Source organism: Sebastes fasciatus, chromosome 1 (assembly GCF_043250625.1).
Source record: "Sebastes fasciatus isolate fSebFas1 chromosome 1, fSebFas1.pri, whole genome shotgun sequence".
NCBI lineage: Eukaryota > Metazoa > Chordata > Actinopteri > Perciformes > Sebastidae > Sebastes > Sebastes fasciatus.
The window spans coordinates 19034178-19055284 of NC_133795.1; the positions used below are offsets into that span (position 1 = coordinate 19034178).

At 38.2% G+C, this 21107-nt stretch overlaps 1 protein-coding gene across 1 annotated transcript in view; it reads right to left on the reverse strand.

Moving 5' to 3' along the window:
- LOC141767983 (voltage-dependent calcium channel subunit alpha-2/delta-3-like) overlaps positions 1–18898 on the reverse strand; it is a 42788-nt gene extending 23890 nt beyond the window's left edge. The window contains exons 1-11 of the mRNA XM_074635823.1: positions 18365–18898; positions 16147–16228; positions 13678–13896; positions 12166–12282; positions 8814–8873; positions 3513–3675; positions 2780–2911; positions 795–855; positions 483–633; positions 219–293; positions 39–128 (exon numbers count right to left, since the gene is read on the reverse strand). Coding sequence (XP_074491924.1) covers positions 39–128; positions 219–293; positions 483–633; positions 795–855; positions 2780–2911; positions 3513–3675; positions 8814–8873; positions 12166–12282; positions 13678–13896; positions 16147–16228; positions 18365–18528 — 1314 coding nt within the window. The 5' untranslated portion in view covers positions 18529–18898. The remainder of the gene's footprint in view (positions 1–38; positions 129–218; positions 294–482; positions 634–794; positions 856–2779; positions 2912–3512; positions 3676–8813; positions 8874–12165; positions 12283–13677; positions 13897–16146; positions 16229–18364) is intronic.
- Between the last annotated feature and the right edge of the window lie 2209 nt (positions 18899–21107).

Here is a 21107-nt window from a genome sequence, read left to right on the forward strand (position 1 = left end):
GCCACAGACACAGAGAGGTTTACTGTACTGGAACTCACGTCGCTCAGGATGGTGAACGCTTCGGCCAGAGCGTCACCCAGCAGCCCGATCCCTTTGGCAAACAGCTTGTCCAGATGTTCACGGAAATGCTAACAGAAAACAACCAAAGTGGAAAAGAAAGTTTTTAACCTGATAGGATCCACGTATATTCTTTACATATCAGTTTGATCGTGACTCACATCTTTATTGGTTCTGTCGGCTCGGACCAGCGTGCCATTCAAACAAGGCTCCACATAGTGGATCTCCTGATTATACTGCGGAAATAACATTTATATAGATTAATATTTCATGGAAGACTGAACTCCAGCTGTCTGAAATACTTAATAGAAATGTCTTTGGTGAAAACTATTTTGTTAAGATAATAGACAGCAATAAACTGGGATTAGGCTTCTGAGAAATAGAGAGATGCACAAACATACAAACTGAGATAAGGTGAAACTTACTGCAATGATGTTGAAGAAGTCGTCGTCTCCAAGTGTGTCTAATATGGAGGAGACCGTCTGCCTGGCGATGGTCAGCCTCAGTCCTTTCATGCTTCCGCTAACATCCACTAAGATAATAACATCCTTAGGAGATGTTGCTGCCTGAATGTACCTGGAATATGGAGAAATTATAAAATAAATAAAATACATATTTTGAGGCCTTGTTGCTGAATAAGAAAATAAATATTTTATTTAGTATATTATTTATTTATTTACAGACAATGAGGTGCAGGAGCAAGTACACTTTGTCCGGTATGTACAGTAAAGGCTTACCACTTCCTGTTTCTACAGTCAAAGTTAATGACGCCATGTTCATCTGGATGCCACTTTACTCCTGTGAAATAGATCAGCAAGTCAATTAAGAGCAGAGAAAATAACAACATTTTGCAGTGGATAAACACCAGCAAGCTAACACATGTTGCTTAAAGGCTTTGGTTTTGCAAACTGGTTACTAATATTTTTAATTAATGTATGTATTGAACCCGACACGTAGTCAGTGGAGGAAGAAGTAATCAGATCCTTCACTTAAGTAAAAGCAACAATACCACGCTGTAAAAATACTCCGTTACAAGTAAACACCCTGCATTAAAAATATTTCTTCAGAGAAACTTCAAAAGAATCAAAATGTATCAATAGTAAAAGAACTCATGCAGAATAGCCTCCGTCAGTGTTGTATTATCATATTACTGGCTCATTAATATGCAATTAGATGTATTAAAGGCCCTGAAAACCTATTTTCTCAATCGCCTTTTTTACTATGAGAAATGAAGTCCTGGATATGGAGATGATCATTTCTGCCAAAGTTTTGTTTATTTCACCTGAAGAATTTTTGTATTTTTAGTTTTATCTCTCATCTTTTCACTGGTTTCATCTCAGATGAAAACAGACACTTCTGAGCATCAATCAGGATTTAGAAAAACTGGAATCACTGGTGACAAATCACATTAACTTTTTACTTTTAGTACATACTGCAGCTGCGCTTACAAAGTACGTATTGTACATAGAGTATGCATACAATTGGGACATACTACTTCATCATAACATTGCGCCTTGAACTTTGACCCTCTTGCTCATATATCTACATATACTGCAAAATACGACTGCATGTAGGACATCCTGGTATTTTTGGCATACTGCCTTTGACAGACTAAGTATTTGGACATACTAAATATTTTTCTGGCATATTAAATAGTGTGGTGGTATGGGTATTGGAACACTGTTGATCAAACCACACCCACACAGTCCTGATGAAGCAGTTTGGAGAGTTAAATCCTTAATAAATAATAACTGACAATGTTTTGACTGCTGCTTATTTAGTCATGAACATTTAAGATTTAAAGAAATACTTAAGATTTGAGTGGTTGTAGGCGGCACTTTAATTTAATGCTGTAGTTGATCAAGTTGGAGCTAATTGTAACTGCTTTACATGCTGTTGACTGATTTAATCTATCAAAATAAATCATATTTTATGAAAATGTTCTGTGTGTAAAATCTTAATCTGAAAGGTTACTGTAAAAAATAAAAAATGCAATATTTCCCTTTTAAAATTCAGCAGAGTAAAAGCGTGAAGCAGCATAAAACGGAAGTCCTCACGTAAAGTATGAGTACCTCAAAATGGTACTTAAGTAGTACTTGAGTAAATAGTTACTTTCCACCACGGCCTACGGTATAAACTACACACTGAGGCCTCAATCTATCTTTATTCATGTTTTGATATTTCTGACCAAAACCAGAAGCCAGGAAGAGTTCAATAAAGTGTGATTTGCAAATAACATTTAAATGATAAATACATTAGTAAAAGGCTCTCGTAAACCACTGGTGAAAGAAAACTCTTATTTTTTTATGAATTGCTCCTGACACATTAAACATACAGCGTCCATATTAGATAATATCATCATCTGTATCTCTGTAGCATAACTCCAGCACTGCAGTGAGCCCACCGCCTGTTTCATTTCATTGTAACGGTCTGATAGGTTCGGTTGGATCCAGCAGCCCCGACTGTAGACCCACACCGGCAAATTCTGATTAATTACCGTCTGTATATGTGCATCCTCTCTGATGGTCTGTAAAATTACAACATTAGCCAAATTACCCTTTTAGTAATTCTAAATCATTTGTTCTGATCTGTTTTTTTTTTCTCTCTCGCAATGACGGCTGATGGCTCCCTTGAGACAAGCCTTTCTTTCACACACACACACACACACGCACGCACACACACACACACACACACACACACACACACACACACACGGACTCACCGGGGTACTGCCTGAAGAAACCTTTGGCGCTCCCAAAGTACTGCCAGATCAGTGTTGGATCTCTTTCAAAATTATCTACAAACACTTTATTGAGAGCCTCGGACCAGTAGACCCCGTTCACTATGTCGGGATCTGAGGAGGAGGAGGATTATTGGGCAGAGACACAGAAGAGAGGGAGAGAAACAAGTAAATTAAATGGGGATAATAACAGTAATCATCCTGGTCACTATTACCGAGTGCGCGGTTGACCTTTGTCCCTTATTGACCCCCCTGAAGGAGACACAATGCCTGTGACTAAATCATCCCCTCCCCTCCTCCTGCTGGACGAGCCTCCCTTTGTGCAGTGAGCAGAGAGTTATGGGGAGTTCATTATAGCCAAACAAAAGCAGCCCCGGCGATACACAGGGAGAGGTGACACGCTCCGTTAAAAAACAAGAAGCGGCTGAACAGCTAGCGTATGACAAACATCTTTCCCATCACCCCCTCTCTGCGCTCTTTTCAGTCTCTTTGAGAGGTCTGCAGTTGCTCTCCCCTTTATGTCTGGACTGTTATCGATCCCCCAACTCCACTTCTCCCAGCCCGTTGACACTGATACAGCTTCAGCTACCATTTCTCACTTTCACCACTTACTTTCCTCCCTCCTCCTCCTCTCCTCCCTGTGCATCAGCTCACAGCAGGTAAATAACACTCCTGTAATCCTGCCTGTGTGCAGAGCCGCAGGCTGAGCTCTCACCTTTGTTGTACATGTTGGTGGGCACCTGCACCACGCTGAGGCTCAGGTTGACCGACAGGTTATTGAAATGGTCGTTGGGCTCCAGGAGGAACTCTCCTCCGAGCTCCACGTTGTTGCCCTCTTCGTCCACTTCATTGATCAGCACGGCGTTGAAATACTCGTACTGAGGAAAAGAGTAAATATGGAAAATTTTAACTGTAATAAAACTATAATAGTTTTACAAATCTATACTCACATGCCCAGGTGTATATTGAAAACAGTTTGATCATGCTGTAATCATTCCTTCTGTCAATACTGGCCATCAAGAGATACCTTCCGAATGGGATTTCAATGCAAGTGATGGGGGAGAAAATCCGCAGTCCTCAGTCTGTGCAAAACTCTAAACTTCAGACAAAGTCAAAGTCTGAGCATCTTCCAAAGTTAAAGTCTTTTTTTAGCATAAATCCTCTCTTTATGTTTCCCCTGACAGTGTTGCTGCAGCGGAGGGATAACTTTATTGATAATTTGGGACATTACAGTTGCTCTTAAAGCATAAAGAAATGTAAGAAAATAGAAATAAAGGAGTATGTGAAATGTAAATTATGCACCATCTTATCCTCCATCTTTTCATGGCCAGTATGGACAGGAAGAACAATTACAGCAACCAAAAACTGATTCAGTATCTACACATAGGAGTTTACATGTAAGGCAGACTTAGGAACAAATGAAAAAATGTTGAGTTAGACAGATTTCTCTCATGCCTTTCCTCCACAGATTATCTAACAAATGCACAATAATGTGCGCATATGTCTACATCTGTCCTTCTAGCATTATAAGCTCATTATAAGGTCACATAGAAGTAAAAAGAACAGAATAAAGTAGTGCAAAATAAAGCAAGTGTCGCAATAAAACCAGAAGAATAAGACAATAAAATAGGGTGTAAATGGTTGAATTGGCTTTTCACAATGTAGAAATATTACATTACATTTTTTTAATTCTTTTTTACATTTATTTGGAGGAGGATTTTGTCCAAAATGACATAAATTATTTCTGCCACACACACATACTATTTGGGAGCAATGTTGGGGTTCAGTGTCTTGCTCAAGGACGCTTGGATACACCAACGGAGGAAGCGTGGATAAATGAATCTGCTCTACCACTTAAGCTACAGCCACTAATAATTAATAAACAGTCTTTTAATTACACATAATAACACGCCTGAGTGTGTTCAGATTTCTGTTTAGTTAATGCAGTTTTTTAAATGTTCCCAGTGTGTCAACATGTGCATTAACTACAGCGGTTGTAATTATCACTATAGTCACTGAGGTCTAAGAAGGACCTGGACGTGCAAAGAGGACTTCAAGTCTGGCCTTCCTAAAGTGGAAGCCAACAGTTTGTCTGTCCCGTCCTTCACTGCCTGCTGCTGCAGAAGAAAGACTACCTCATCCTGTCTGAGCGGCCTCTCTGTGGCCTGTGGTCCTTATAGGGAAAGAGAGAGAGAGAGAGAGAGAGAGAGAGATGGGTGATGGACTCTACAGCATCACACTCGGGGGAGGCCGCGCGGGCATCACCATCAAGCAGCCCCTGACAGCTCATACCACGCCTGAGCAGCTCTCTGACGAGCTGCGGCAGGGCGGAGGAGGAGTAGTGGTGGTGGTGGAGGGGGTGGAGGGGGTAGTGGGTTTGCTGCTGCAGAGGGGGAGCAGCAGGGGAGAGAAACGTGCACCCTCAGCAGAACTGATAGTGCTGTAGAGAGGCACGTTAACCACCAGGGTTATTACTGTAGAGCAGGCCGCGGGACACTGCAGCTCTCCGAGACGCCCCACTGACTCTGCAGTTAGCTGAAGGCCCTGCTGCAGAGATCTGCCCTCCCATCACGGGCTGCTGGGCCTTACTGGGTACCCACACACCCAAAATCTGGAGACGGTGGGTCTCAATAAGCTTTAACTGACTCTTTACTGCGGCAGTAACAGCTTCATAGAGTTGAAACTAATTTGTTCAGAAGCTGCACACTTCCCTGATGTTTTATTACATTGTTCAAGGGGACGTGTTGTTTAAGATGTTACAGTAATATGCGATAAATAAAAACATGAGCAAAATACACTGTAGCCCACACTTTACTATATGGATCATATAGCGTATTATAATTTTGTAACAGTGTTTTTATGATTCTTAGAAATTACCATGATAACAGCAGCCAATTAAAAAAAGAAATCATGTGGATTATAGCATTTTAAAAACATAATTCTCTCCCATTCAGTTTTATTTTCTCATATAAATACATTTTAAATACTCATATTTTTTCCTTTTTCCTAATGCTTCAAATGTTTTAAGGGCAATCACAAAATCTGAAATGTTGTCCTTTAACTTAATGCGTGACAAGGTTTTGGCAGAAAGATTAGTTTAAAGTTTAAAAGCATTCAAAGACCATTTAATACAAACTGTTTTAATTCTGTTTCTTTATCTAAAATGTAGATTTTCACATTTCACATTTCTAAATGTCTTAAATGTTCCTTGTTTCTAGTTTTCTAGACCCACATAAATGTTGTAAATTGAAAGCAAAAGCTCTGATAGAAAACACTGAGCCAAAGAAACATTACAGTAAATAAAAATTCTGAAGTAAGAGCCAGGTTTCTGCTGCTCCATCAGACCTGATCTGCACACCCTTGAACCGCGGACGGTGCTCGGGTCAATACAAAACACCCGACTGTCCTGACACCAAGCATCTGAGATAAGAGCAGCCGGCTTATCTCACTGTGGTTCAGTGAAATGGTGCGTGAAAAATGTGCAGTGTCAGGGGAGGCGAGGCCGGCTAAATGATGCCACGAGGAGTAATATCATGACATCATGTCATTATCGCAGGTGGATATTGAATTTTCCTTATTATTTTTTATGGCCTTTAAGATGATAGGCCTGCTTGCTTGAATAAAAATATTCGAATAGCTTGAACTTATCAAAAGTGTAATTTTTTTTTCATATAATTCATAAAAAACATATATATACATATAATAAAGATAAATATTTTATATGGCAAATCATAAAAAGAAAGCCAATGCAACTATCATAAAATCATGTTCAATCAAGTTTACAGAAATATTATTTAAATATTTCTGCAAAAATACTATAAAGAATTTAATTAATACTGTTTTTTATATATTTGTTATGTTCACATATATATTGTTTGATTTAAGCAAACTGTTTATGAAATATGGAGAAAATGGAAACCTTGTTTTTCTTACAGAAATAAAATATAATTCAATACAAATATGTATTGTCTCATACATGCATAAATCCCTCAGTAAAGTGTGTTTTTGCAATCTGTTTTAGAGGGAAAGTCATATTAGCTATATAGTAAGTGAAATATGTTCAAGGATAATGGTGAAAACAAATCATTTTTTTCCCTTTTATTATAAATAAGAGTGGTATTTTGTTGTGTTTAAAGGTAAATGTATATCTGTGTTGTTGTGGCTGTGTGAACAGCAGAGAAAAGGAACAAGGAGAACAAGGCGACTGAAATGTATTCCTATGATGTAAATGCTACTATTAACTGTAAAGTGCTGCCGTTATTTCAGTGTTTTGTTGCTCCAGTGGGTTTTCCAATCTAGAGCCATGAAAGTGAAACAAAAGAGTTTCATTTATCTTTGTCCACCGGACAGAGAGAGAGAGAGAGAGAAAGAGAGAGAGAGAGAAAGAGAGAGAGAGAGAGAGAGAGAGAGAGAGAGAGAGAGAGCACTAACAGACGACAGAAATACTGCATTCCCTCTGCAGACACTGAGGAAGCTCAGTGCATCCTGGAAAATGCGCACTGAGAGTCGCTAAATAATGTCCTGAACAGAGTCTGAGCACATCCTGTGAAATATGATTAAAATTTCTTCTTCTATCTCCCATTTTTCTCTCTGCTTTAGCGACACAGACTTACTGCTTCCTGAGACTTTAATGGAAATAGTTTACCATGCATTACAACCTGCAGCAGCCTTATTCCATCCTGCATGCAACATCAGGACCCTCTCCACTACTGTATTACAGTTATTGGGTTGGTTACTGTATAGTGAACTGCAGCAGCAGCACAGACTTCATAAACCATGGTCAACTAGAAAATGCATTTCCTGCTGAAAATGCGTGGGAATGCTGACAGATGAAATTAATTGCAAAGCATTGCTGGAAAATGCAGAAATGTGAAATGACTTGCCTAAAAATGTTAAAGCTCAAATGCATTGCACTGCACAGCTGAAAACCCTAGAAGATGAAATGCACAACTGGCAGAGTTGGAAGCTGAACTGCATTAGCTAAAGAAGCTATAAGAGCTGAAATACATTAAGCTAGAAAAGCTGGAAGCTAAACTGTAATACTGTCAAAAGTGGTAAATTTGAATTTTCCTGAATAGGCGGAAAGAAGAAATGCTTTGTATGTATATCAGACAGATGAACTGCATTGCTAAACACAAAGAGAGACAGAGAGAGAGAGAGTAGTATTTTCACTGAATGAACCTTTACAATCTATAAGTTGTTACACAGAAAGTGGTATTTGGGTGGAAAGTAGCAGTAGGAGTTGTAGTAATAGTAGTAGTAGTCCACATGACGTCATAACTCACACTGACTGGTTTATAAAGTCTGTGCTGCTGCAGCGCCTCAAGTTCACTATACAGTATAACCAACCCAATAACTGCATACAGTACTGGAGAGTGTCCTGATGTTGCATGCAAAGTGGAATAAGGCTGCTGCAGGTTGTAATGCATGCACTGTTAAGAAAATCCCAGTAAAATAACAGTAAAGAACTGGCAGCAGGGTTGCCTTTATGTTACTGTAAAATTAACATCATTATACTGTCGCTGAAATTTACAGCTTTGTACTGTTAATGAAAAATACAGTTTGAACTGTTTTACATGCATTGAACATGCATTACAACCTGCAGCAGCCTTATTCCATCCTGCATGCAACATCTGGACTCTCTCCACTACTGTATTACAGTTATTGTGTTGGTTATACTGTATAGTGAACTTGAGGCGCTGCAGCACAGACTTTATAAACCAGTCAGTGTGAGTTATGACGACATGTGGCGCTGCAGCCTTCACTGTGTGCGCCATTGCTTATCAAAGAAGCATTATGTATCAAAGCGCTGACAGGACATCAGTGTGAAGGACGAAGCCGACGCAATTAAAAAGACTTTTAGGGCCTATTACCCTTCTCTCACCTTGCAGACGCTCCTCCTGCAGACCAGCTAAAATATGATTCATCCTGGTCTGACACAATGACACACCACATTTTTTAATAATAATTTTTTTTTTCTTTTTTTTTCTTTTCTTTTGTCCTGGATAAACCTCACCTGCAGGTCGGGATTATCCTCATGCTGATGGTGCGCTTCTTCTGCTGCCTCCACCAGCCGCTATAAGAGGACGGAAAATCACACAACCATTATAGCTAATATACACACAACATTTTTATATATAGCACTTTTTTTTATATATATAGCACTTTTTTATATAAAGCACTTTTTTGATAAATATCACTTTTTTTATATTGACACTTTTTTATATATAGCACTTTATTTATATATAGCACTTTTTTATATATAGCACTTTTTTATATACAGCACTTTTTTTATATATAGCACTTTTTTATATATTGCACTTTTTTATATAAAGCACATTTATATATATATATATATATATATATATATAGCACTTTTAAAGAACTGATTGCTTTTATACTGCCTTTACTCTGTTAATCATCCTGTCATCCACTTTTTATTCTGCTGCACCATCGCACTTTGTTCACTGTGTTAACGACATTTCGTTTTAACCGTGTACTTTTTATGTGGAAAATGACAATAAAGTTGAACTTGATTTGACTTGACTTGATATAATATGTTTAAAAATATATGTAAACGACCAAATAAAACATGCATACATTAGGAAATATACACTATTATTTAAGACTTCTACAAACTTCCCCAAAGGCTTCCTTCCAGTATTCATTACTAGAAGTTTTCTACACTCTCTGCAGTTTACACACCGGCAATATTTGCAATATCTGTTTATATCATGTTTATTTTTGATTATAGCTTATTTTGTATATTGTATATTGGTGGAATTAAAAAAATATTTATTCTTATTTTATTCTAACGTTTTTATCTATTATTTTGTTATTATACTGTTTGACTTGCACCAACAAAACCAAAGCAAATACTTATGTATACCTCTTACACCTGGCAACAAACACCATTCTGATTCTGATTCTGATTCTGATTCTGATTCTGATTGCTGCTCTCTGTGTTTCTCAGACTTGCTGTTTGCACATTGCTCTGTCACTCTTATTATTTTCAAACCTCAACAAATGTCATTCCACTGAAGAGGAACATGATCGAGGACCATTGCCAGACTTTAAGATTAATCTTTGGATTGGATGAAATCCATGTCCATATATTGTTTCAATATAGGATATGTTGCCAGATCTGTTAGTCTATATCCCTCCTTGCCAAATCCTTATAGTATTTTTTTTTTAAAGGGCAAAAATATGCATAAAATGTGGGGCACTATACTGAGGAGTGCTGCTGTGAAATGATTGATGGAGGCAGGTTGGAGCAGGATTTCATGCCATATAGACCAAAGCAGCTATATACTGTATAGCTCCTGTAATATAACTGGATTGTGTAAAATGTGCTTGGCTCTGTGTTTCCACCTAAACGTTACAGTCATTCTGGAGCCAAGCAGGTAATTAACATCCGTCATCATGTGTCAAAATAAACTGCGATATAAACACAACTGCAGGCGGTGGAGAGCAAATCCAATTGACCTCATGGTGAGAGATCTCATGGCGTCAGCAGTTGGCAAATAAAAAAAAACACATCATGAAATAAATAAATATATATTTTTTATTTATAATATAGAAACCTCTCCCTAGGCCTATATGCATAATTTCCCTTCTTATGAAATGTACCTGCAGACAGCCGACCTCCACAGCTTCATTGAGGTCAATGCATCATTTTTAAACTTCACTTTGGAGCAAAGTAATGACGTCATCAGTTTGGGATTTTATCACACCTTTGCTGATATAGGCTATTTTTTTTTTTTACAAATCACATTATTAATGAAACAATCCTAATATAATAATAATAATAATAATAATAATAATAGTACATTTTACTTATATAGCGCTTTTCTAAAAACTCAAAGACACTTTACACAGATAAAAAGATCATAAAACAAGGACATCATAAAAAAGATATAAAACACACTATATTAATTACACATTAAAATCAGTTCTAAAAAGGTGAGTTTTGATTTGATATATTTTGATATGTTGATGCATCTCATGGAATTAAAATCTCCTTTATTAAATTCATGGTGTAATTTACAGGCTCTGAACTGTCGTGAATTGTCGCACACGTGGGAGATCAGGCAGGACGAGATAAACCTTATCATTTCCCAGCAGTCCCTCCGAGGTGCAGCATTGAAATGGTTACAAGCTCCTCTGTGTGATGAGGTCACAGACAGGCTGCTGCTGCTGTGAGAGGTGACAACAGCTCAGACTTGATAATAAATTACATGCAACACCAGAAGGACCTTTTACAGATTTTGGTCTTTGAACGTTGCACAATAGTCTTTGTGTTTCTAAGGGACGAATCTGCTCAATTTAGGGACTGTGCGAAAATTATACCTATTGTGGTGAGGAGGGGGCTGTGTTTGACTTTAAAAAAACAAAACAAGACCCTCCTCATATTTATTCATATTTTCTTTGCACCCTTTGAGAAACATTACACCCTCCTCCCGTAACACCTCAAACAATATATACGTTGAAGGGCCCTGAATATCGTCTTCTGTGATTGTAATGTTTAAATGTATGTATCCTTGTTTCTTGTCTTTGTCCTTTATGTGATGTTGCAAATGGAGCTGCTGGGATGCAAAACAAATTTCAGACCTGTCTGACAATAAAGTATTATCGTATAATCGTATCGTTATCGTATAATCTTCTATTTACCCCATTGTTGTCTAAAAGACCATGTTTAGTATGATTAGGAAAAATTACACATTTGTTTTGATTGGTCAAAAATCTTGATATTTGGTACGGGCATACTATCAAATATCTACAATTTTGAAATATTTAGATCACACATGAAAAATCACACTTTTCTTAATTGTCAAAGTCAGGATATTTAAAAAATGAGGAAACATTATGTTTATTGAATGTTTTCCATATGTAATTTTTTTTAAACTTCACATATGTGTGCATATATCTTTGATATTCAACTTGTCATGAGTTCATAGATACCAAATACTTGATCGTGCTCCTTGTAGTTTCTGACATACAGACATTTTCATATTATATTTAGTCTTTGGGCACATGGGACTTCTGTTTTTCTCCTAAAATATAGTGGAGTCTATTGCAAAACACCAAGTACAAATTACTTTTCAGCCAAACGGTTTGACCAATTTTGAAAATGTCTTCATATTTCTGCTTAGGCAAGCCCAGCAAACACATCCACCAAAGGGAATTAAAAATTTCAGTTGCGGGCACAAATGGGTTAAACCTTGATATGTTAAAAAAAGCAATAATTTTCACATAGCCACATTATAATCACAAACTACAAGTACAGTTAGTAATTGCAGAAAAGGACAGCAAACTCAAAAAAATGCTGCAGTATATTTTTTTAAAAACATATTTAATATTGCACGTACCCTGGTGGCGTCTGCTTTTTTCCGGAACACTTCCTCCATCCTCGCCGCCAGGTTTTTGACCAGTTTCACACCATCGATTTCTTCCACTCTGACTGACTTTTCAGGTTCTTTATATTTCTGTAAATAACCAAAAATAAAAGTGTGGCAATGACAGAGTGTAAAGACCGTAAATCTTATAACACTGGCTACAAATTAAAGCAAACTACAAATTTATTGAGCTCACATGGTTGATTAACCCATTATGAGCGTCTTAAGATAATCATCATGTGTTGTGCAACATTTTAGAGCACTATTGTTTCGCTGCGTCCCACTCCAGAGAGGTGGGGAATTGTTAAACAAGGCTTATAAGCCTTCACATGTCAGCTGACAAGCTGCATGCAGCCAGTCTCAGATGAACGGCTGATAAAACCCTCCCTGCAACACCCAATGATTGATAGTCTTTATCCCGTCTCAGTCATTGGCTGCACATGCTGCTTCTTTCTCTCTGATTGGCTGGAGATGGCCATGTTGGGTGGCCGGTGGGCGAGTGAGTGGGGGGTGTTGGGGTGCTGGGTCTGAAGGCTATGCATGGTAAGAGGGTAATTGAAATGGAGTCAAAGCACAGGAGAAAGATAATAACGTGTCAAGCTCGGGCGATTCTGGGTAATGAACTACACCTCACATAATGCTGATTCTGCTGGATGCACAGGACCTCCAGTGATACAGAACAAAGCTCGCCACAGCTCGGAGGAATATAACATTACATAATCACACACCTGCCTGGCACACACACACACACACACGCATGCCAAATAAAAACAAAAACCTGATCCTCTCACGCTGTCCAGTCAGCTGCATCACACACACTTCCAATATCTAAAAATAAAACCACGTTTGGGCTCGAAGCACACAGTCAAACACATTACACACAAAAACACACACACACACACACACACACACACACACACCAGTACATGAGGCGACAAATTACCTACTGAAAGGAAGAGTGTGGGCTCGCAGTGGAGCAGAACAGTTCATTTCACGCCTGTCCTCCTCGCCTCAGCACCCCGAGTCCCCCAGCCCCCCCGCCTCCCTCACACTCCTCCAGTCATCAAGAGGAGGTGAAGCCCTATCCATCAAAAGCACTGATCATGATTATTGATTAGAGTAATGACCAACGCAGGAGTGAGGCCTGAAGAGCCCCAGTGTTTCCCCCTTTTTTTTTGCAGAAATCTTAGTGAAATCGGGTAATTCGCCATAAAAGCATCTAATGATCAGCCTTAATGACCAGCCCCTAACGACCCGTCACTTCCCTCACAGCTCACTGCTTTGTGCTGACTGGCTCGGCTCAGCTCTCTCCAGACATGCCTCCATGAACGGCAGCAAAGTGCTTACATACACACAAAACAAAAGGGAACAAATCTGTTGGGCGAAAATGTTTTTGTACAAAGATGAAATGCATATTTGGTGACAGATGGATTCAGCCTCCACCGCACGTTTGTTAAATCTTATCTCATATGAAGGAGCTGTCACCTCAGTGCAAGGAGGGCTTAGGTTTGGACCCAGGAGCCGCTTCCTGTATGCAGTTTGAAAGCTCTCCCCATGTTTGCGTGCACTTCCTCTGGTTCCTCCGCTTTCCTCCCACGCTGCAAGACATGCAGCGTTTTTAGGATTAATCCTGCCCTTGAACGAGGTGCCGGCTTCAGAGCTGGAGTTGGTCCCTGGACGCGGCGCTGTGATGGCAAACAGCTCCTAAAATAGTGAGGAGGGGTCAAATGAAAAGGATTAACAAGCATGACGAGGACTCGTGTCGTAACTTAACCTACAGGACTTGTTATAGACACAGAGATCCCAGGTGAAAATGCAAATAGAAACCACTGTCTACTGGGATGCGGTCCTGTAATACAACTCTGACAATTCAACTCAGTTGTCAGAGAAGCGTTGTTTCAATTCTAAGGCTGAAGTTTGTGGTGTTCTTGAATTGAAATGCATCATTAAAAAGGTGTCTCCAACATTTTTTGTTGTTCCCTACTCTATATGTAAAATGTGATTTACACAGTATTGAAAGCACTTTGCAATACAATTCAGTTCAATTCATCACTACGTCACAAACTGCAGCCTCACAACATACCGACGAACTGAGTCAACACGCAAACAGCTGAAATAGAAAAAACTAAAACAGGACATTTTAGTTGAGGCGTTTTTTATTGCAGGGTGATTATATTATAGTGTGTTGTATATGTGGAGAAAATCAAATATCAAAATATTTTTAACCAAATATCTTAATGCGACGATGTTGTAGGGTTGACCTTTGATGCTTTTACGAAATATTTACACAATGAGATCTTTGATAAATAATCATCAGTAATGTGGATATAATGACGAAGTGGGTAAAGGCAAATAACAGAACAGCTAGAACAGTCTGGTAAGTTCAGAAAATGACGTCACTTTACTGTAATGCGGCCTTTAAAACCAGGAAAAGACAACACTTATGCCATATTACAATATCCAAAAGACGATGTCTCATATCACCATGTGGATATATACTATCGATATATTGCCCAGCTCTAAACCCAGCGAGCATGATGTTCAACCTGACAAGTAAAAAAGGAGATTTAACTGCTGATTATAGACCTGAGAGTCTGTAACCTTCTTAAAAGTCAAGTATAGTTTGTCCATACAGTAATATAAAGTGCTGGTAACCTGTATATGTTGGAAGTATGATAGATAGATACAGTAGATAGATAGATAGATAGATAGATATATAGATATGCAGGTACGTTACTCTTCATCAGAGTTTAACCTCTTCAACCCACAGACCTTCTTGTGCCTCCATTGTTACAAACTCACGTTATGTGGCCAAACTTTTGTCTTTATTTTAAATTCCAGTGCAGATCCCAGGCTGCATTTTGGTCACGTATGAGATAATGCACACGATTTCCAGAACATTTACTTTTGATGTAATAATGCAGCCATAAAAAACAGGTGTGTTGAATATTTCACATGGTCACAGTATCAGTGTCACAGAGAGTGGATATACTTTTTTTTTTTTTTTAACTTTTTCTAAATGTAAGGCTTCTTAAATGTGATAATAACTTTTACATTTTTGTAGCTTGTGCATGTTTTTATCGTCCAGTCCGTCACTCTGTATTTTCTCTTTTCTCTTTTCTCTTGTTTTCTAAAGTGAAAACTTCCTTATTTATTAAGGGGAAGTTTGTGGCTGAAACCAGAGTTAATTAAGATTTAATGCCCCTTTTTAAAATGCCGTAAGACATGAATGTAAAGTATGTATAATGAGTAACCTTTCACACATCTATATATAAATCTAACATGGGTAAAGGAGACATTAGAAGCTGATGAACAGTGACAACATTCAATGCACCTGATTCAACACAGAGTCCACCTTTGCCATCCAGTGGTCAGAAAGTGAAATCTGCTGCACTGGGTCATCACTCATTCTCTGCTGATTTCACTCATCATATCAACAACCCCCCCAAACACACACACACACACACACACACACACACACACTATCGAACCCAACCACACACTCATTCAATTTGTCTCCTTGTCGCATTCACATCCAGAGGTTGAAACTCTTGACTCCAGAGAGTTAACTGGAGAGATGAGATGAGAGAGGAATCAGAGCCGTGGTTAATGGGCCGTATCAAGTACAAACACACACACACACACACACACACACACACACACACACACGCACGCACACACACACGCACACACACACACACACACACACACACACACACACACACACACACACACACACACACACACACACACACACACACATACTGAGCTCTGTCCCTGCCAAACACACCTGAGTCTTCTCTCTCTAAAACGACGCATCAGCATTCAGCCGAGACACTGAAATGTCTCTGCAGCCGTTAGATTACATTGTACAATGTGTGTAACGACCATCAGACAAAAAGGGGAAAAAAATGCATTTGTGTTCACACAAGACTTGGGAAATAAGTAGAATACCTTCTGCAGTAGTTGGGATCCAGAATATTTTGCAGAAATGGATTTAATTTCTCCACCAAATGCTGAAGCCCACAGCTTTACGCTTGAAGACAAAACAGACAAATAACAGTTCAGCCAACAAGTATTATGGAAAAATGTGCATAAAATTGTGAAAAGAAATACAAAGAAATGTATTAAATGAAAATAATATCCAAGTTATTGTCCAAGTTTAAATATGGCATCACAAAAAACACATTTGAAACCATTTATAACAAATGAGACTCAAGTTTGAGCAGTAGTCATGGATGCAGCTTTAAAAGTGTCCTCTCTGTCCTCTCCTCACCCTGCAGCTGCTTTTAAATCTCTCCTCAGCTGTCATTGTGTTTTAGCTTTTTTCTTTTAGTGATCAGTCAAAGGTTTATCACCATGGCCCGGTGTCCCTGACCTTCACTCTCCCGACGGATGATCACTTGTAATTTTGATGATCTATACTGTAGTTATTGGAGCTTCTTCTATTAAACTGTAAATGCCTCTGGTTAAGCGTGGCAGCGAAATACTGTAAATTGTAGAGCACAGTTGAATGTAACTTAATGTCCTACAGGAGATGCTGCTTTAAGAATGTGGCCTGACTCAAAAATTAAGGAAAACTACATTTATATTTTAAAAAAAATAAAGGATTTGTAGTTACGTGCTGGGGTTAAACTGTCCTCATCTGCAGAACCAACTTTTCAAAAACAGCTCTGAGGTATTTCAGCACAACCTTTTCACAAACAGTTTCTTTAAGAATAAATGTATTTCTTCTGTTTTTCTACCGGTTTGCAACATCTTATTGATTTTTGTATATAATATTGTGGATTTTAAACTAAACTAACCATTTAAAGGCCTTGCAGGAAAATAGAATAAAACAGAATAGAAAGCCTTTATTGTCACTGTACAGAATACAATTAAATTCTGAGCGCTACTCCTGATCAGTGCAGATTAAAGACACAAAATGTTCCTGCAAAATATTTTATCTTTTAAAGGTGCTCAATCCCTTTTTGAGTTTGTCCAAAGAGTTACATTTTTTTTTTTAACTCTGGCATGAACGTTATTCTGGGTGAGATTAACTTTTTGAAAATACATTTACATTTTATACTTTTATTTTGGATTTTCTATAGTCTTGTATTTAAATTGTTTTGGGTGGAAGGAAACAAAATCTTGCAAAGAAAGGTTCCCCGAGTTAAAGGTTTTTCAAAAAAAGGAAATGTGATTCACTATCAGTTCATTATTGGTGTGATATGTAGACATTATTAAATTACACTTGTAAAGGCCTTCAGAATTTTGATTTCAACTCTACATATTATAATAAGAAAAGTTTGTTAAACTAATAAAAAATGACTTGCTTTTTGTCAATTTGAATTATTATCATTAGAAAACATTTACATTCAGAAAAAAATAGTTGAATAAAAGGTGTCTCTAAAAATGTACCCTAAAGTCCATCAGATATGAAAATGTCTGTCTTGTTTTTGGCAGAACCATACAGTCTAACAGTAACCCTTATTATTTCTGACTTATTAATAACACATATAATTATTATTTTCAATTTATTGATTGTATATAAAGCAACCATATAACATAAGACAAAGCGGAGATGTAGATTAACCTCTTTGCTGTAGTTATTTACAACATGCCCTATTTTTATTGTTTGCTGCTTATTTGCTGAAATCACATCTGTAATTGCTTGTTATCTCCTATCAATAGTCTTATTATCTACCAATATATGGCCTGTGTGCTATGGGGGCATACAGACAGAGGTCTGTGGTTAAATTAAACTCCACATTGTGGTAATTTTAAGGTAAAAGACAAACAGGAATCAGATGCATTTACAGATTTTCACAAAAATAAAAAAATAAAGAAATAAAAAAGATCCCAATATCTCTTTACCCATAACCTGTTTAAATCTCCTTAAATTAATTTAAAATAAAAAAAAAAGTCACTTGAAAAATGCTGCACTTCTACTGCATTTACAGATTTTCACAAAAATAAATAAATAAATAAATAAATAAATAAATAAAAATAAAAAATAACTATCTCTCTTTACCCGTAACCTGTTTAAATCTCCTTAAATTAATTTAAAAATAATAATAAAAAAGAAGTCACTTGAAAAATTGCTACACTCCTACTGGCTACATATGCTGCTTGTAAATGATCATCAACATATTAGTTGATAAATAAAGTTGCAGAGCTGCTCGTCACTCACACTGACAGAGGGATCCCTGGCTGGGACCCTGACGACACCTCCACCACGTTCAGCCCGACCAGCATCCAGAGCAGCAGCAGGAGGAAGCTGCTGCTGCTGCTGAAGCTGCTGCTGCTGCTGCTGCACATGTGCGAGAACCGGATCCTCCAGTACTTCCCCAGCATCTTCAGCTCGCTTTAACAAAATACTATCTGTACAGTAAAAATCCCGACCCAGCAGCAGCACCGTGCATGGACTCCTGGACTCCTGTTCGGTGCACACCGTCTCCAACCTGCACGTAGCCTACTGTATGTGATTAGAGAGAGAGAGAGAGAGATGAGAGAGAGAGAGCATCAGCCTCTAGCCTCCACAGCTCCTCTCCTCATTCTGCCTCTCTCTCTCTATCTGTAAAGGGAAACCCCCCTCTGTCTTCTCTCTGCTGCAACAATCAAGGACCTTTTTATTGCTGGAAACGAGTCGTCTGCATGTTTAGCAACGAAGCCTGAGAAGCTGGAGGAGGTGAAATCTGCAGAATCTGCAGAAAAGTGTCCAGCTGAGAGGATGGAGCAGCATGGACAGACAGACAGACAGATGTTACCGGACACACAGCTGCTGCTGCTGAGAACATTTATCTGCAAAATGCACAACATTTTTTTTATAAAAAAAATCAAATACTAAACTTTGGTTCTCCTCTGCGACTGCACAGAAGTTGTTGCCTTTGTAACGCTGACGCTGCATTTCTACTGTATTGTCTCCAGTCTTCTCCACGCTGCGCACACTAAAAGCAGCCAAAGCGCGTGTTTCTACTCTAACATGCTCTGTGATTATGTCGTGCATGACATAATGAATTGTGAACAATAAAGGTTGGAATAAGAAGAAGCACACACACACAATAAGGGGGAGATTCCTGACATAAAATGGCTCTGTGGGCGATAATGAGACTGCAGATGTTTGATGAAGGTTTCCGCACTGCCAGCAGCAGCACAAAGACAATACACGTGCACACTGAGTTTTATACTAGCAAACAACCACAATGAGAGAGGAAGAAATCATTTACTTGAGTAAAATTAACACAGAATAAAAATAAGTCCAGCACCCACAATAAATAAAAGTACACAAGTATTAGCAAAAAAATGTACTTAAAGTATCCAAAATAAAAATACTCCTAATAGGGTGACTACTGTCAGTCTTATATTATTTGATCATTTTTACTGATTTATTAATATGTATGATTTTGCCCACTTTAGTGTTGTTATTGGTGGAGCCACTTTTAACTATTTTACATTAAATCTGTGATGATGGATCATATTTTATAAACTGACATTTTGTGTGTAAACTCTTAATTTGAAAAACATCCCTGCTACTATATTTCCTGCTAAAATAAGAGAACTACTGGAAAGTCATTGGGTTTTTATATATAGCACTTTTAAAGACCTGATTGCTTTTATACTGCTTTTACTCTGTTAATCATCCTGTCATCCACTTTTTATTCTGCTGCACCATTGCACTTTGTTCACTGTGTTATGTTCTATATGTTTGTGACTGTTTTTGTGTGTCTGTGTTTGCACCTTGGTCTGCGAGCAACGACATTTCGTTTTAACCGTGCACTTTGTATGTGGAAAAATGACAATGAAAGTTGAACTTGACTTGACTTGACTTGAAAATGTGGTGAAGTATAATGTAGCCGATATAAAATGGAAATACTCAAGTACAGTGAAGTACCTCAAAATTGTACTTAAACTTGAGTTTTAAACTAGTTACTTTCCACCACTGGAGTGAGATACATGTAAATGTGTTTGTCTGTGATTGGCTTGAAGTCTAATGATTCATCCCTTTGGCCAATGACGTCACTCACCAGCAACTTTTCCACAGAGATATTCAGGTGTAAGTGAGGTGACTGGTGAAGGAACAGCTCCACATACAGTATATGAAGTATGAAGTTTCATCAGTGCGTCATTCACCAGTGCTTACTATATATAAAATAAGACCGGATGAGGTTCCCATCGTCTTCTCAAAAACGCTGATTAGGAAGCGATAATGATGTCAAGGCAGCAGCCGGGGTTGATGCACCACCTCCTCCACCACCACAGGAACCGTGTTTCGACTTGAAGCTTTTATTAGTTTAGTAATTGCATCGTACATCAAAGTTGTGAGGAGCCTGTACTGTCTGGGACGTGCCGATAAGGTGCCTGCATGTTGGATGACGGACAGTATCATCCAGTCTCTCTCAGTCACACCACCGCCTCCCTGAAATGCTTTAATTAACTATTGATGGCAAATAAATGCAGTTCTCTCTCACGATACTGCAGAAAGTGCTCTCTTAGTTTTATTCACCAGTTAAAAAGTTAAACAGTTAAAGACACGACTGGGACTCATGCTGAAGTGTCCTTGAGCAAGGAAGGTGTTACCTGCTTCTGGGTCGTTGCACCAGTCTCGCCACTATCCTTTACACATGAGGATACAAACCACATTCTCAATTTGATTGTTTTTCTGAAATAATGTCATGACCTCAACGTCCGCACAGTGCAGTAGGTCAAATAAACACATTAGTAGGCCTGAATGCATTCACCAGAGGTCAATATTTCATTTAATGCATTTGAATGCAGCAGCTTCCAACACAATAAAATACTTTGGTTTGAATAATAAGTTGTGTCTGAAATGTTTTTAGACTTAGACTTAGAATTTATGGAAATGCAAATATTTTTCATTTTACAAGTTCAACCACAGGACACAAGATGACTCCTACCTCACTAAAAAGTCCATT